Source organism: Maylandia zebra, unplaced genomic scaffold (assembly GCF_041146795.1).
Source record: "Maylandia zebra isolate NMK-2024a unplaced genomic scaffold, Mzebra_GT3a scaffold03, whole genome shotgun sequence".
Lineage (NCBI taxonomy): Eukaryota > Metazoa > Chordata > Actinopteri > Cichliformes > Cichlidae > Maylandia > Maylandia zebra.
In genome coordinates this window covers 1045962-1062415 of record NW_027490033.1, presented here as the reverse complement: position 1 = coordinate 1062415, position 16454 = coordinate 1045962, and the positions used below count along the sequence as shown (strand labels likewise).

Genomic DNA, 16454 nt, shown 5'->3' with positions numbered 1-16454 from the left:
GTGTGGCCAGCCGTGGGATCCATCTTCAGCGAACCTCAGGACTATTACTACCTTCCTTGATACAGATAAGACTAACACTTTAAAAATCTACCCGGGTAGTGTTAGAACCAATGGACAGAAACACACACACACACACAAGGAACTCTAATTTCTCTTTCTAAAGAGAAGTGGACTGAGCAACGGGAGCGGAAGCTCTTTAATTGAAACTCTTTGGAGAATTTCCTTAAAGAGGATGTTGTTTTGATTTTATTTTTGGGCCCTTTAATGTGCGTTTGTGCACTGTAGGAAGCCGGCTTTAGACAGGCAGGGTTTGTAAACTTTACAACTTTCAATACAGTTTCTACTCAAATCACATCTATTCTATCATTGTGTGGTTCCTTCTCTGCTGATCCTTTCAAGGCTCCATAGTCTTACCTAGAACTTTCTGATACTGGTCCAAAGTCGTCGAGACAATAATTTAATGCATATCTCATGTTGTTTAATTGTAATACCTGTTACATAGGCAACCTGGGCAGCGCAACGGAGGCTAGACCGTCCCATTTCACAAGCCTCGCACTTCCGGCCTTAGCGGTCTTTGAGTACGCGGCCCTTGAGGATCGTTGAGGCTGCGTACTTTAAGGCTGCAGATCCTGAATTGGGATACAGCCAGTGTCTGTGTCTGCCCTGGTCCCACGTCTCTGTTCCCTTTGTTATAGAGCCTGCCTGAGTCTGTGTTATGTTTCCTGTTTTACTTTGAAAGTCCATGTCTGATGTTAATGTGTCTGGTTTTGCTTCCCCTTGTCTCGTTAGGCCTGATTTGCCCCAGCTGTGTTTCCCTCCTGTTATCCATTCCCTGATTGCTCCCTCTGTGTATTTAAGCCCTGTGTTTCTTTGTGTCGGTGTCGTGATCTGCTTTCATTTATGCTGTGTGTTCTGGCTGCCTGGTCATGTAACGTTATTTGGATTTTTGTTACGTTTTGCCACTTTTTGCCATCCAGCAATAAAAGCTGAGTTTTGAGTTACTTTCCGCCTCCGAGTGTCTGCACTTTGGGTCCTTCTACTTCCACTCTTGCCTGCACACAGCCTTAACCTGACAACCGAAGTCTATTTACCAACGTACGTAAAGATATTACACATAAAAAATACACAGAAACATTGGAAATCACTTTTTGGCACAACACCGTAACCTCTCCAGAGGTGGTATCAATATTAATATCTCTAAACCCTATAAATGTTTCTTTTAAAGTCTGACGAAAGGAAGGAGCTGCGAGAAGTGTGCCTCTCAACCGGTGGCTCGCTCAATAACGTCTGGCTGTGCAGCTGAAACCTTTTTGACCCACCAACAGTCACACAGAGGCCACAAAATCTCACATGCGGGTTTCACTCTTTCAGGCGGAGTCTCTCTAAGAAATTCTAGTTTTAACTTCAGTTCAAATGCTTCATCTTCTGTGAATCGAGTCAAATTAGAAAAAAACTAAATATAAAACAGGTTTAAATGAACAAAAAAGAAACTCATCTGATCATTGTTAACATACACAGTGAGCACTCATGCAGGTTCATCAAGACTTTGCTTTTCTAAAAAAGATCTAAAGATTTGCAGGAGGAAAAACTGAATAACACCTTTAAAATGTTAGTTTTTCCCTTTTTTGTTCGATTGTAACGTGATTAATACAAAATATTTTAAAGAAAACATTTTAAATAAAGAAAAACTTACCTAATTAATCATTTTATCCTGTGATTTCTTTATTTCGCAATATTTTTTACTGCTTAAACATGTTGTTTGTGTTATTGTTACGGCTGCTTTGATGATTTAGGATTCAGTTTTGCTGCATGTTATCATTAAATCCTGTTTCGCCTGGTTTGCAAGAAAAATAACAGGAGACAATGTGATTAGGGCTGAGTATCAATTTCAATTCCTACAACTGCTTCAATTCCCATTAGTAGTAATACCTACACTTTGTTTGATTTCACTTTTCTAATAGTTTCACAGGCTAATAGTTTTTAAACAGAATAGCACAAACAACATGTATCCCTTTAGAAATCAAACTGTGATACTTCTAAAAGCACATATTCACACCTAGCCACACTAGCACTGTATCAACCCCCAATGTTCCTTTAATGCAACTAGCCCTATAATTATCTACTAGTCACAAACACACTGCAACAGTAAGATTTGTTGATTACACATAGATGATTTATCTACTTTAGGAGCATTTGACTTTTTCTTTAGCGCTCCGAAAAGACACAGAGGCTAATAGTTTTAAACAGAGCACCACAAACAACAACAGGTATTCCTTTAGAAATAAACTTTTCTGGTGTTACTTCTAAAAACTACAGATTCTTAACTAGTCACACTCTGCAACAGTTAGACAGAGTGGGTTACAGTTAGGCCCCCAACAGTCAGCAAAAGAAGTCATAAAACAATAAAAGAGGCTCCCTTTATCAAGAGCATCCCAGCACTCACACATCCCAACTGTAGTTCCATAGTTTTTCCACCTTTTTCATTACAAACAGTTTATCTTATCTTATCATGTCAGAGGTCAACTGAAACCATGTCCACCTGAACCTCCAAAGGTTTTACACCTTTTCTTACACCCCACACCTTTATCTCTGCAGGCAGACAATTACACCTCCTACTGACTAACTGTACCTTTATAGTTTCCACCTTTTTTCATTACAAACTGCTCTTTTATCTGTCAATTACACTTTCTACAGACCAACTGAACCTCCATAGGCTTTCCACCTTTCTTCTTTACATCCTACTCTTTTATCTCTACATCTCAGAGCCCAACTGAAACCAAGTCCACCTATATAAAAACACCCTAATCAGAAACCCTGTATTTTTCCTCAGCACTTCACAACTACCGCAAGGTATAGTGTTTTAACTTTTTATTTTTTCGGATCCCAGACACAGCGGTGTGAGGTACTTAGCACACAGTTTGGACATGTAGATAACATCGTTTGTTTGGAACACAGCAGCAGAGAGGTAGAATTCACATGAGTTTAATTGAATCAAACCTCATTTTACGGATCTAAGTGGCTCCTCATCACGAGCCAATTCACCATTTTATTTAAATATCTGAATTTTCAGAATGATGATCCAAGTGGGACACAGAGGCTGCTAGTTTTAACACACCAGAATGCAAATATAAATAAAAGCCTGACTATCCTGAGAGCTGCAGCGACACCGTTCCTCTAAATTTGCAAAGTTACTGATTTAAAAATATATTTTCAAATTTTTAGTTGCATGACAAACATATGATAGACTCTTGAGCATATTTATTTATATAGCTACATTCACAATGGTATAACCATGCTAAATAAAAGATGCCCAAGCACCAATGCACTCCAATGCAAACCTCTAAACTGCATGTTGATAAGTGCATGAAGTATACCTCTACAGATGAAAACAGTTTGTATCCAAACTTTGAGGATCTGTTGAATTGTTTTAATGGCACTTTTTTGACGAACTGCAGATGATGAATTCCTCTTTATTGGAGATTGGAGAATTGAAGAAGAACCCTGGCTCTAGACATTTTCATGACAAGTGTCAGCGCAGACATCTACTAACGAGAGAACATGTTTTATCATCATAAACACGGTGATGTGAAGCATCGTTAAAGTGTCACTTCAGTAATGTTGACTCATGTTTTTAATAATGACTTTAAAACACTCATTTCTGTGGTTTATTTTAAGTTTACAGAATATAACATGTGGTAAGACGACGAGTTTTACTTCTCACTGTCCGTGTCATGTGTATCTATTTATCATGTATGCTGCTTTGCCGAAAATGTTTCATTGTGTTCATGAAATAAACCAGACTTTCACTGTCTGCATCTTTTACTGTTTTCTGCTTTTGTTCACTCCAAGTTTGACAAACCTACAGATATCCAGAGTTAACTCACTAACAATGTGGAGCAGTCTCAGTGTATTTAGCTGCTTTTTCCCTGAACACAACCAACTAAGAGAAACGCCTGTAGGTGTCATGGTTGGCTGTGTGGCAGGCGGGCAAGCAGGAGTGGTGGATCCAAAATGCAGGACTCAGACACAGAAGTTCAACTTAAAGCGCAGCTTTATTGCTGGAAAACCTCTTACTAACTAAACTCACCCAAAGACAAACAAAAACGCTGGTGGACTAAAACACTGAAGCAGAATACTGAACTGGAGCTAGAACTGGAGCTGGAGCTAGAGCTAGAGCTAGAGCTAGAGCTGGGGCTGGGGCTGGAAACAAAACACTGGTAACACGGATGCAAAACACACAGCTTGTTGAGGGTACGACGCAACACTGACACAGAGAAACACAGGGTCTAAATACACTGGGAAGTAATGAGGAGAATGAGACACAGAAGGAGAGCACAGCTGGGGGAAATTAGAACTGACGAGACAAGCAAAGCAGGACACATTCACATAAGTCACGGACCTTCAAAGTAAAACAGGAAGGATCACACAGAGACGCGAACTTGACACAGTGGAGACTGCAACTAAGAAACACAGACATAAACCATAAGGCAGAGGACTCTAAGAACCGAGAGACAGAGGGGAACTCAAACATGCAGACACAGACTTACACAGAACAGAGGGGACAGAGAAACATGAAGGGCAAGGGATCGAAACTAGAAACCATAGAAACTCACACAAGTACAATAATACAAAAATTACAAAGAACTGAAACGCTGGGTCAGGAGACCCAGGACCCTGACAGTAGGCCTCACTTTGGTCATTTTGAACGCTGAAGGAGATTTGTTCCATAGACACCTTATACTAGTGTTTCCTGCACTACTATGTTCTATTTAAATCCAGATGACTTTTATAGTTTGCAGTGAAATTTGTTAAACCGTTGCTTAATGGGACAGAAGTACAAGTCACTCTTTACTAACACATTTGTAGATGAGTTTATTGCTGAACGACACAGCTAGCAGTCTCACACACTCTTTAGGTTTTTCAACTTTTGTGTGTAATGGTTTAGTCTATCAAACCTTACCCTTTTCTCCCCAGTATCACAACAGTGTGACTCCCAAAGTACAGATCAGTAAACAACCTATGATTCTAAATCCAGAACAGAAAGATACAGTTGGAAGATGAATGATTGCGTTTTTATGATGTGTAGTAAAACGACCCCCTCTTCTTCTTCTCTGTGTTGGTGTTGTTCTTGTGTGTGTGTGTGTGTGTGCGTGTGTGTGTGTGTGTGTATGCCTTAGAAGTCAAATAATACATTAGCCATACTTAAAAAAACATCTGAATTTCATTTAGAACTGAGATTCTAAGTTGTAAGCAGAAATCTTATGCTCAGCCAGAAACATGTTTCCCCACTTTCACAATGCTGAGGTGTCAAATCCACAACCCCCAACAAATGGTTTGTTACACGCGGGTGTGTCATTTTACGGCTTTAATGTTTCCAGCTGATAAGGAGAATGAGTGCATTTCAAATGTGCGTCCAAAGGCTTTAAACATCCGCTTTGTCTGTAACGACAGTATCAAACTACAGAGAATTGTTTTTACTAAAATGAAACATTTTCAGATGAAATTGTTTCATTTTATTTCACTGTAACACCCCCTCAATGCCATTTTTAGGGTATTCTTGGTGATCCCATGTTTTCATATTTATGCTTTTGGCACTGAGGGTATCTGATACACACGTTGTCACTGTGTTTTGTACTACCAGCTGTGAGGGCTCTGCTTTTGCTTTGAGCAGTCTGTTTTTATTTTGTCTCGCGAGTGTGTGTTTTTCAAACCAGATCCTCCTCAGTTTGATTTTGTTACCACAAACTTTGTGTGAAGTTCACAACAGAGGTAAAGAGATTTAAACACACCAGTTTAAGGACGCAGCGATTGGACCAGCTGCACAGGGCTGGTGAAGCAGAGAGTGTCGGGGGAGATGTGCAACAGAAGCAGAGGGAACATTTTACAAGATGATAAATGGCACATTTAGGTGATTAAGGATTTGTTGACAAGATTAAAAGACACGTCCGTCAGAGTTCAACAACATTACAGTTTGATTAAATAAAAAGTTTTTAAACTACACAAGGTTCATTTTCTCCTCTGATAGTAAGCATATTAAACATGTCAAGAAAGAAAGAGTATAAAGAAAAATAGTAAATGTGTGTCTAATTAAACTCTTCCTGTGAACCTTATATCATCCTTTAATATGTTCGGTGTTACAAACTTGAAGAAGCACAGAAAAGATCATCAGACATTAATCTAATCAGTTTTCAGCCTTCATTCATATTGAAAAGTTGAAATCTTCCCTGCTAGACCCAAGTGCAGCGTTTAACACCGTTGGCCAGAACATTTTATTACAGCTATTATTAAATGGAGAGTCCTCTTCACACACTGAGGTTAATTATGAAGCTCCACAGGCTTCTGTGCAAAGACCAGTTCTGTTTACATTATACGTGCTTTAGAAGACATAGCATACATTTTCACTGCTATGCATATGATACCCGCTTTTATTGGTTAAACTGCCGGGATGTCTTAGACACATAATGAGCTTTAATTTTCTGCTTCTAAGTTCAGATAAAACTGAGGTTATTGTAACGGGGCATAAAAATCTTAGAAACACTGTGGCTAACACGATCCTTACTCTGGATGGCATCGCCTTAAGCCGCCTGTTGCAGTCATTTGGCACATTATAAGTCAAATTGAAGCACACGATCCTAAAGCACAGCATCAACATTTATTTATATACAAAAATAAAAATTCTTTTTACAGAAAAGAATTGTAACTTCACAATATTGCATTAAGATGAGCAGACAGATTTTAATCTCAGCATCGTGCACACAGATTTTTCAGGACACTGGAAGAGTTCCTGCCGTGGATTTAGATGTTAGTGTTGTGTGGATGATCCCATTCTGTGATCTTTGTGTTACTAACACTGATGCTTTTACACTTTAGGACCCTCGAGACCTCTGCTGCTCAGCCGTCCTGATCGCTGCCTCCACTTTAACCAGAGGCTGTAACCTCTGATCATTTCACCTGCACCGGCAGTAAAACTCTTCTCCAGAACCAAACGTGCCATAAACCCATCACAGCTTCATCATCAGCTCAGTCTCAGCAACATGCAGACGACCGAGCAGCAGAAACTCTGCAGGGAACGTCTGAAGTCTGTTCTTCAGTTTTCCCAGCTCACTGTTTATTGAACATGAGACAGAAAAATAACTTCACCTTTAATGTGAAACTTTTATCGCCTGTGACATGTTTGCAGGAAGTTTTCATGCTGTGATTTAGTGTCACAGCCATAAATATCACACAAGGTAAAAACTACAAGTCCCAGCATCCTCTGTGTTTAGGGAGGAGCAGTGAAAGTGAAAGTGTTGCTCCTCCGTTCAGAGCAGCAGGAGGAGGAAGGTGGAGCTGAGGCAGGTGAGTGTTAACATGAATATGTTTCTTCTTATGACATAAAATAATTCCACGCTGTTCGTGTCTGTGGGTGAAACGTGAGGCCGGTCGGCTCCTCTGAGCGCTGGTTTCCTGTAAGTAGAGAGGAAGTGAGTTTAGCTGAGAGAGCAGGAGGAGAGTGAGAGCTGTGCTGAGGCAGGTGAGTGTTAACACCGCTCTGACATTACTGTGTCTCTGTGGCGGGAACAACAGGCTCCGTCAGTGGAGGCAAAAATAATCAGACTTTGGTTTTTCAAAGGAAACTACTTCATGTTGGGAGAAGCCGCGCGCTCATTGGATAACGACTTGTCAATCTCAAGTTATTAGCCAATGAGCGCGCAGGTTCACAGTAAGACCCGCCCTTATCACGACGGGTTTTAAAACTAAAATGGCGACAGAAACTCGGTGAGTGTAGTTCACTTTATGAAAGTGCGACGTTTGAGCCACTTCCTGTTCTCAGTCCCGGCGTCCTGATCACCGAGGTTTCTGTTGCTCTGATGTCTGGTATTGATTATATCGGTAAACAGGCTGTAGGCAGAAACATCAGGTCTGATCTGAAAATCCCTTCAGAAACAAACTTTAAGAGTTTTATGTCCGTGAGGCTGTAAAACTGTAACGTGTCCTGTGATCTATAAACACTCTGTGATGAATAATCTGAAGTCATTTTGAGCCTGACAGTAGTTTCCTGTCACAGAGCAGAAGCTGCAGGCAGTTTTTGGCACCTTTATATTTAATTTATTCCAAAATAAATCAATAAAGGTAGAAAAGAACTCTCAGTGACATTAAAAATCTATTTTTAAAGACAGATGTGACCAAGTGCAACAAATATAAGATGAGATGTTTACAGATATTTGAAGTATTGATCATATGTAGAACACAGAGCAGGTCCAATAACAGAGTCATCCTGCTCACAAACAGCAGTTTGGTTTCATGAGCTCACTTCCTGCAGTGATCCTCAGCTTCTCTCCAAAGGAGCCGTAACATGTGGGCTCCTCACCATGATGATGATCCCAAACACACTGAGTTCCTTCATCCACCTGATCATGTACTTATTAAATAATGTGATGGTTTTGGTGTTTTTTAAAGACTTTGAGCCTCTAAAATAACTGGTTTGGACTTTAGGGCCAAAGCTCCAACATTAGAAAGCCGTCAGTGTGATGCTTCCAGTACAACAGCACCTCTGAGTGTGTGTGTTTACCTCTCAGACTAACTCCACCCTGACATCAAGAAGATGGAGGAAGAGGACGGAGCAGCATCTGCAGCATCCAGCTGTATGTCTGTGAGGAGTGACGGAGTTACACAAACACCTCCACCTTACAGTCATGGACCTGCAGCAATAATGTAAGAACACTACTAACTTTATTAGTCATTTCAACATAACCATGACAGAATCATTGATCTGTGATTGGTTCAAACTGTTTGATCTGAGTTTGATTTTTATTGACTTGTTTTCTTGCTAAGATCTGAACTCTGTAAGTTTAAGTGAAGTCAGTGCAGCAGAATCAGAGAGAAGAGCTGAGAACAAACTGAGTTCATTCAGAGACAGAAAAACTGGCTGATGATTGGCTGACCTGTCAGCGTTATGAGGCAGACACAATATCACAGAGGGATCAGCTGATCATATGGCTGTCAGAGAGAACTGATCAGTTATTGATGTTTGTGTTTGCAGAGGTCAGAGGTCACAGTCTCCAGTATCCAGCTGTGTGTCTGTGAGGAGTGACTGGTCCAAAGAAATATTTCCTCCACACTTCAGTGATGAACCTGCAGCAACAATGTTCTTCAATCATGGAGCTCAGCTGACCATGTAAGAGAGCTGCTGACTCAGAGTTCAAAGGTTGTTTCTATAAATGTTCTACCAGTGACATCATAACTTAACCTAACACTGGTCTGTGTATGAAGTATCATTTAGTGGCAGTTGTTAAAGTTGTATAATGATGATGCTAGTTTGGGGTGTATTTTCCTGCTGATGCAAATGCATCTACTTTGCCCTTTGTCTGGTGCTTTGGACAAAGACGTCCAATGAAACTCAGAACAACACAGTTTGCACCACCAGCAGGCAGAGGAAGTGGCTGACATCCAGAAATCCTACCAGTGGCTGAACAAAGCTGGACTGAAAGACAGCACAGAGGCACTAATCATGGCAGCACAGGAACAAGCTCCGAGCACAAGACCCATAGAGCCCGGGGTCTACATGGCTCTTTTTGGGGAGGTTGTGTTGTATTAATAGTGACTTTGTTTCTTTGGACCAAAATCTTTTGTTTTTCAGTTCAGTTGCAACATTGACTAACACTAATGCAGGGGTCGGCAACCTGCGGCTCTTTAGTCCTTACAGTGCGGCTCCTCGTGGTTTGGGAAAATAAATTAGAAGTATTTAGCTGAAGTGTATTTTATTTATGTTCTTTTTTAACTTGTAGTTCTAAATTGGAAGATTATTGTGATATTGAAATATAAAAAGAAAATTATATTTTTTATTTTTTCATCGTTCAAATAAGCGTCACACTCGCGGAAGCCGGTGTACCCGCCGAAACGCCGTGCATTTATCGAGACTTTCAGCCCCAGGTAGGCCAATTATGGATCTTCGGATCCACATTATGTCAGCAGCTGTTCTCCACCGTGAACTATGTTAAAAACAAACACCGCTCACGCCTCACAGACGACAGCTTACAGTCCTGTAAAGATGAAAGTGACTTCGTACAGCCCCGACCTGCAGACGCTGTGCGCAGAGGTTCAGGAGCAGAAGTCCCGTTGTAAACATATCACGGCAGACCCGACGATGTTTGCATGAACACGCTTTTCAGCTTCTCTTTATTGACCACTTTTCACACACGGTTGCTGTACGCACACAGCCGGCTGTAGCTTTGCAGCTCACAGCCCGACACACACCAACACAACAGCACAGACGTTAAGGCGGCGAGGCGTGATTGCGGGTGCCGCTCAGGTGCGTCCGCCCCCCCTGCAGCGGCGCTGCAGACCACGCCCCGCCACACACATTAACCAGGTAAAATACATATTTAGGCAGAATTTTGCAAATATCTATTTTTCATCTTTCAGCAGCATAGAGCTTTTTTTCCAATTATTTTTTAAAAGTCAGGTCAAGGCTCCAAAAGCCCAAAGGAGATATAAGGGTGGCGGCTCACAGCAGTTTTTGTTTGCTACATCATTTTAGTTCAGCTGGGTGTCTTTCCTTTGGTTATATTTCTTTAAGAGTTCAAATGTGTTCATTACATAAATAACATGTAATTTTCTCTGTAGCACTTCATGGATTTCATAAGCAACACACCTTAGTTGTTCACACAAAGCATAAAGGTAAAAAACAGTATATACAGTGTTATCTTCATTCTAGATGTCAAAAAGTATTTGTGGCTCCCAGTGTTTTCTTTTGCGTGGAAACTGGCTCCAAATGGCTCTTTGGGTCCTGAAGGTTGCTGACCCCTGACCTAATGGTATATTTTTTTTAGCTGGATCGTTCTATAAAAACATGAATCAAATCTGAGAAAAGTTTCCACCTGACCTGTTGAATGTTATTGAAGCCAGAAGTTTGCCTTCATACTGTGTTTCTTGCATGCCTTTTGTGGTGTACTAATTGATGTGAAATGAATGCAATGTGGTTGTGTTTGCAGAGGTCAGAGGTCACAGTCTCCAGTATCCAGCTGTGTGTCTGTGAGGAGTGACTGGTCCAAAGACAATCCTCCACTCTTCAGTGATGAACCTGCAGCAACAACGTTCTTCAATCATGGAGCTCAGCTGACCATGTAAGAGAGCTGCTGACTCATTTACTGGTGTTTGAAATTCTGTGACCACTTTGTAATTTTAGTTTATATTTTAAAAGTGTTTTTATTTGTAGTTGCCTGTATTTTTATTACACTGTGTGTAACGTAGTGGTTTGTGCTGTTTGGGATCGTTTTGGTGTATTTGTGTCAGAACATCAGATAAATGATTTCATCACATTTTAAAAGAAAGTATCAGGATAATAATCTGAACTGAGTCATCAGAAATAGAAAGATGGTCTCAACAGGCCACTGAGCTGATCTCCAAAGAAATGCAGAAGATTGAAGAGTCCGAGGCTGTTTATTTGTCACAGGCATCGTCATACACGTACAACACAGTGAAATGTGCTGAGCTGCTCCTGTGACTGGACAAAACATTAGAAACAATCATTAAATGAAATAATGAAACATTGTGCAGATGTAATGTTAAAGTGCTTTGTGCCACATTAGCACAGCATGTACTGACAGAGCAGTGCAAGCAGAACAAAGCAAATGAGCAAAGTGATGTAAAGAGAGTAACTGAACAGAGTGAGCAGAGTAATATCAGCAGTAATGAAGCAGCAGGATCAGTGTAGCAGCGTGTGACGTCATAATGAATCAGGTATGATCTGAAATATGACAGTGAGACAAGAACATGATGTAAGGTCCTGTTGAAACCCTGATGGTGATGCTATGAGGGGAGCATGTTCTGATTTAGGACTTGGATGGTCTGAGGATAGAAGCTCCTCTCTGTTTGTGTCCTGATGGTGCAGAAGCTTCTGCCTGATTGGCTCTGTGATGAAGGCTTTTACTGTGGAGTTTGTAGGCTGATCACTCTGTGTTTAATAAGACAGGCAGGAACAGCAAAGGAAACTTGGATTCTGAACTCAAACACAAGTTTCTCCACTTTGACTTTTCTCTGTGACCATCAGAGCTTCTACACAGTGTCATCAAATCTGGATGTTTGTCACTGACAGTCAATGATTTTAGTGATAAAGAAATGTGTTCACAGAGGGAGGAAGAGGAAGAGGAGTGGTGTCTGTGAGGAGGAGCAGCTGTCCTGCTGTGCTTTGTGTCAGGACGTCCTGAAGGATCCAGTCTCTACCAGCTGTGGACACTGGTTCTGCAGACAGTGCATCTCCTCATACTGGGACCAGTCTGCTTCATCAGGAGACTGGTCCTGTCCCCAGTGTGGAGAAAGATCCAGAAGCAGAGCTGGACTGCAGACAGCCAGTCAGAGCAGCTGTGTACAAAGTAAGACTGAACATCTGTCTGCTGATGGACTCATTTCTGAAAACTGGACTTCTTGTTGTTGTTCAGACATTGAAGAGTTTTCTTTCTGTTTTTCTTTCTTTCAGCAGATGTTGGTCTGCAGGAGGTTTTAGATGAACATAAGATCAGTCTGAGGAGGAGATGTGAACGTGTGACTGAAGGAAGTGATGAAACAGGAAGTAGAACCCTCCTCAACAGGATCTACACTGAGCTCTACATCACAGAGGGACAGAGTGAAGAGGTTCATAGCCAACATGAGGTGAGGCAGCTGGAGACAGCTTCCAAGATGGACGCCCTCCATGACACTCCAATCAGGTGCCAGGACATCTTTAAAGCCTTACCTGACCAACAGAGACCCATCAGAGTGGTTCTGACCAACGGCGTGGCTGGTGTTGGAAAAACCTTCTCAGTGCAGAAGTTCACTCTGGACTGGGCAGAGGGCTTGGAGAACCAACATGTCAGTGTGGTGGTTCTGCTTTCATTCAGGGAGCTGAACCTGATCAGAGAGGAGCAGTACAGTCTTCTGGAGCTGCTCCATGTTTTCCATCCAACACTACAGAAGGTCACAGCAGAGAAGCTGGCTGTCTCTCAGCTTTTGTTCATCTTTGACGGCCTGGATGAAAGCAGACTTTCATTGGATTTCACCAACAGGAAGCTGCTGTCTGATGTCACACAGAAGTCATCAGTCAGCCAGCTGCTGACAAACCTCATCCAGGGGAATCTGCTTCCCTCGGCTCTCGTCTGGATAACTTCCCGACCTGCAGCGGCCAATCAGATCCCTCCTACATGTGTTGACAGGCTAACAGAAGTACGAGGCTTCACTGACGCCCAGAAGGAGGAGTACTTCAGGAGGAGATTCAGTGATGAAGAGCTGTCCAGCAGAATCATCTCCCACATGAAGACATCCAGGAGCCTCCACATCATGTGTAGAATCCCAGTCTTCTGCTGGATCACTGCTACAGTTCTGGAGCACATGTTGACTACAGAGCAGAGAGGAGAGCTGCCCAAGACCCTGACTGACATGTACTCACACTTCCTGCTGGTTCAGACAAAGAGGAAGAAGAACAAGTACCACGAGGGACATGAGACGAGTCCACAGGAGCTGACGGAGGCTGACAGGGAAGTTCTTCTGAAGCTGGGGAGGCTGGCGTTTGAACATCTGGAGAAAGGAAACATCATGTTCTACCAAGAAGACCTGGAGCAGTGTGGTCTGGATGTGACAGAGGCCTCGGTGTACTCAGGAGTTTGTACAGAGATCTTCAAAAGAGAGTGTGTGATCTTCCAGAAACCAGTCTACTGCTTTGTTCATCTGAGCATCCAGGAGTTTCTGGCTGCAGTCTACATGTTCCACTGTTTCACCAACAGGAAGTCAGAGGTGCTGAAGGACTTCCTGGGAAAAAAATACAAAGAGTCATCTCTGGATGATTTCCTTAAACGAGCCATGGAGAAATCCCTCCAGAGTAAAAATGGCCACCTGGACTTGTTTGTCCGCTTCCTTCATGGCCTCTGTCTGGAGTCCAACCAGAGACTCTTAGGAGGTCTGCTGGGTCAGACAGAGAACAGTCCAGAAACCATCCAGAGAGTCATCAAGAACCTGAAGAATAACAAGAAGTTTAAATCCTCTCCTGACAGAAGCATCAACATCTTCCACTGTCTGATGGAGATGAACGACCTCTCAGTACATCAGGAGATCCAAGAGTTCCTGAAGTCAAAGCAAAGGTCAAAGAAACTCTCTGAGATCCACTGCTCAGCTCTGGCCTTCATGCTGCAGATGTCAGAGGAGGTTCTGGATGAGTTTGACCTGCAGAAGTACAAAGCTTCAAAGGAGGGACGACTGAGACTGATTCCAGCTGTGAGGAACTGCAGAAAGGCTCGGTGAGTCCAGATGTGATCATTACATCATTGATCAGTGTCGGTTAATAGTTTAATGTTTAAATTAAAAACACAGTCCTTGGTTATAAAGTGCTTTACAAACACCAACATTACGGCTAACAGCTGGATTCTCCTGTTTCAGTGCAGCTAGCCAAACAACAAAGAGCCACTTGCTGCTAAAGACAGAGTGAAAGTGGACGGTATATCCTCCATTCTTCATGTAAAACACATGCAATGAATTGTAATGCACCATCTGTGTTTACCTTCATGCAGTTTTCGCTTTATGGTGGACTTGGATATTTAAATGTTTCCCTCCTGGAGAGTCTTGTTCACTTGATTAGTTTTTGTGAAGAGGATTCTCCTCACCCCGTCTCCAAGGGAGACACCAGCTACCCTTCAGAGAAAATTTATTTGCCCCACTTGTAACCACGATCTGGTTCTTCCAGTCACTGCCCACAGCTCGTGACCATAGGTGAGGGCAGGGACGTAGATCGACCGGTAAATTGAGAGCTTCGCTGTCACGCTCAGCTCTCTCTCTCTTCACCACGACAGACCGGTACAGCGTCCACCTCACTGTTACCGCAGCAACGGTCTGTCTGTTGATTCCTGCTCCCCTCCCCCTTCTTTACACGACCCTGAGATACTCAGACTCCTCCACCTGGGGCAGGAACGTCTCTGACCCAGAGTGGGCACTCCACCCTTTCCCAGCTGAGGACCATGGCCTCAGATGCTGATCCTCATTCACACGGCTTCACACTCTGCTGAGAACAGCTCCACTGTGAGCTGGAGGCCATCACCTGATGAAGCCAACAGAACCACATCCTCTGTGAAAACAGAGACCAGACTCTGGCTGTATCCCAATTCAGGGTCTGAAGCCTTAAAGGACGCATTTTAAGGCCGATTACATCACAGCGACGGGATGAAGGTCGCTGCTCGAAATGTGGCCCTCAAATGCGTCCTTAATTTCGCTGAATTTTAAGGACATGGCGGTGTAGACTTCATATAGTATACTACTATACTATACACTATTATTAGTGTAGTCTACTATTATACTATACATATCTGTTTTTAACAGGGAATCTTGATCCTGTTACATTTGACTTCTGTTGAGCTTCTTGAATTGTCACCTTCAGTTCCTTTCCTTTACTCTTCCAGTGTCTTTGGTTTAAATGTATTTACCCTGATAACTGCATATGAAACAGTTCACCTCTTTTCACTCACTATTATCTGTTTGCCATAAAAGTGTTGGTGATGTGTTGGGAGAATCATTATTTTCAGTCTCTTCTTATAAACATAGTGAGGCAAAGATGTGGGTCGTGGTCCCTGATAATCAGACGTGTCTGTGTTCTGTTACATGTGACGTTAGAGAGGTTTTAGTGGAGATAAAAACAGGACCAACATCACTCGTGACTGCTTTCCTGTCTTCAGTGTGTTTACTGTTGGAGCTCGTCCTCCTGTTGCATCTGTCACAGCTGTTACGCTCCTCTGTGACTCCTCCTCTATCTGCTGTCACACTGCAGGAGTTTTTGGTCATGGCGTGTGAATAACTGCCGAGGTCGGCTAGGACGACGCCACCACTCGTTGTCAGACCCTGTCACGCTGTCTGTTTTCATCTTTAGCCGAGGTTATTAAGAACTTCAAAATGAAACCAGTCTCTGTTTTCAGTCTCCGCCCTCTTTTGCAGCTTTGAGCCAGGTTGTAACACCTGTTAAAGTCACCACCTGTTGTGACCGGGGAGTGAGATGAGTGTGAGAAAGATGAAAACAACGTCTCATTCTGACTAGTTACTGGGAACTGATGTGTGATGATGCAATAACAAAGATGACTGTTTCTATGATTTTCTGTTTTCTTGTTTTTATTGATGATAAGGACAGGCAGAGGAGATTGGATGGATTTACTTCGTTTTATTATTTTGCACTGAAATGGAGTCCAGTGTACAGTCCTTGGCGTTGCACATTTTAATATGTTTTAGCTGAGACTGTAGTGGGCACTCTTTAAATGTCGGGTCAGTTTGTCACGTTAGAGCCTATTTGTGCCTGTTAGTGCTGCGATGACTTCAGACCGAGCTGACTGAGGGGTCTAAGCTCATGATGCCACCAGCAACACCCGGGTCATGCTGCAGAGTTTTCAAACCCGACATAATTTACTCAGGTTATATCAGGTGATCTAAGAAAGGCCGCTTAGAAAGAAAAGCGAGTGCACTGCTTTAAG

At 42.4% G+C, this 16454-nt stretch overlaps 1 protein-coding gene across 6 annotated transcripts in view; it reads left to right on the top strand.

The window, feature by feature from the left end:
• The window catches only part of LOC112432436 (protein NLRC3), a 3307575-nt gene that overhangs the window by 2319026 nt on the left and 972095 nt on the right, over positions 1-16454 (top strand). For 2 of the 6 annotated variants that reach the window (XM_076881153.1, XM_076881158.1), the window contains exons 1-3: positions 10936-11105; positions 12112-12353; positions 12458-14246. The exons of 2 other annotated variants lie outside the window; for them this stretch is intronic. In XM_076881153.1, coding sequence (XP_076737268.1) covers positions 10951-11105; positions 12112-12353; positions 12458-14246 — 2186 coding nt within the window. In that variant the 5' untranslated portion in view covers positions 10936-10950. Of the gene's footprint in view, positions 1-10935; positions 11106-12111; positions 12354-12457; positions 14247-14385; positions 14450-14689; positions 15059-16454 lie in introns of those variants that run through there. 2 more of the 6 variants (XM_076881163.1, XM_076881164.1) reach the window with 2 other exon arrangements.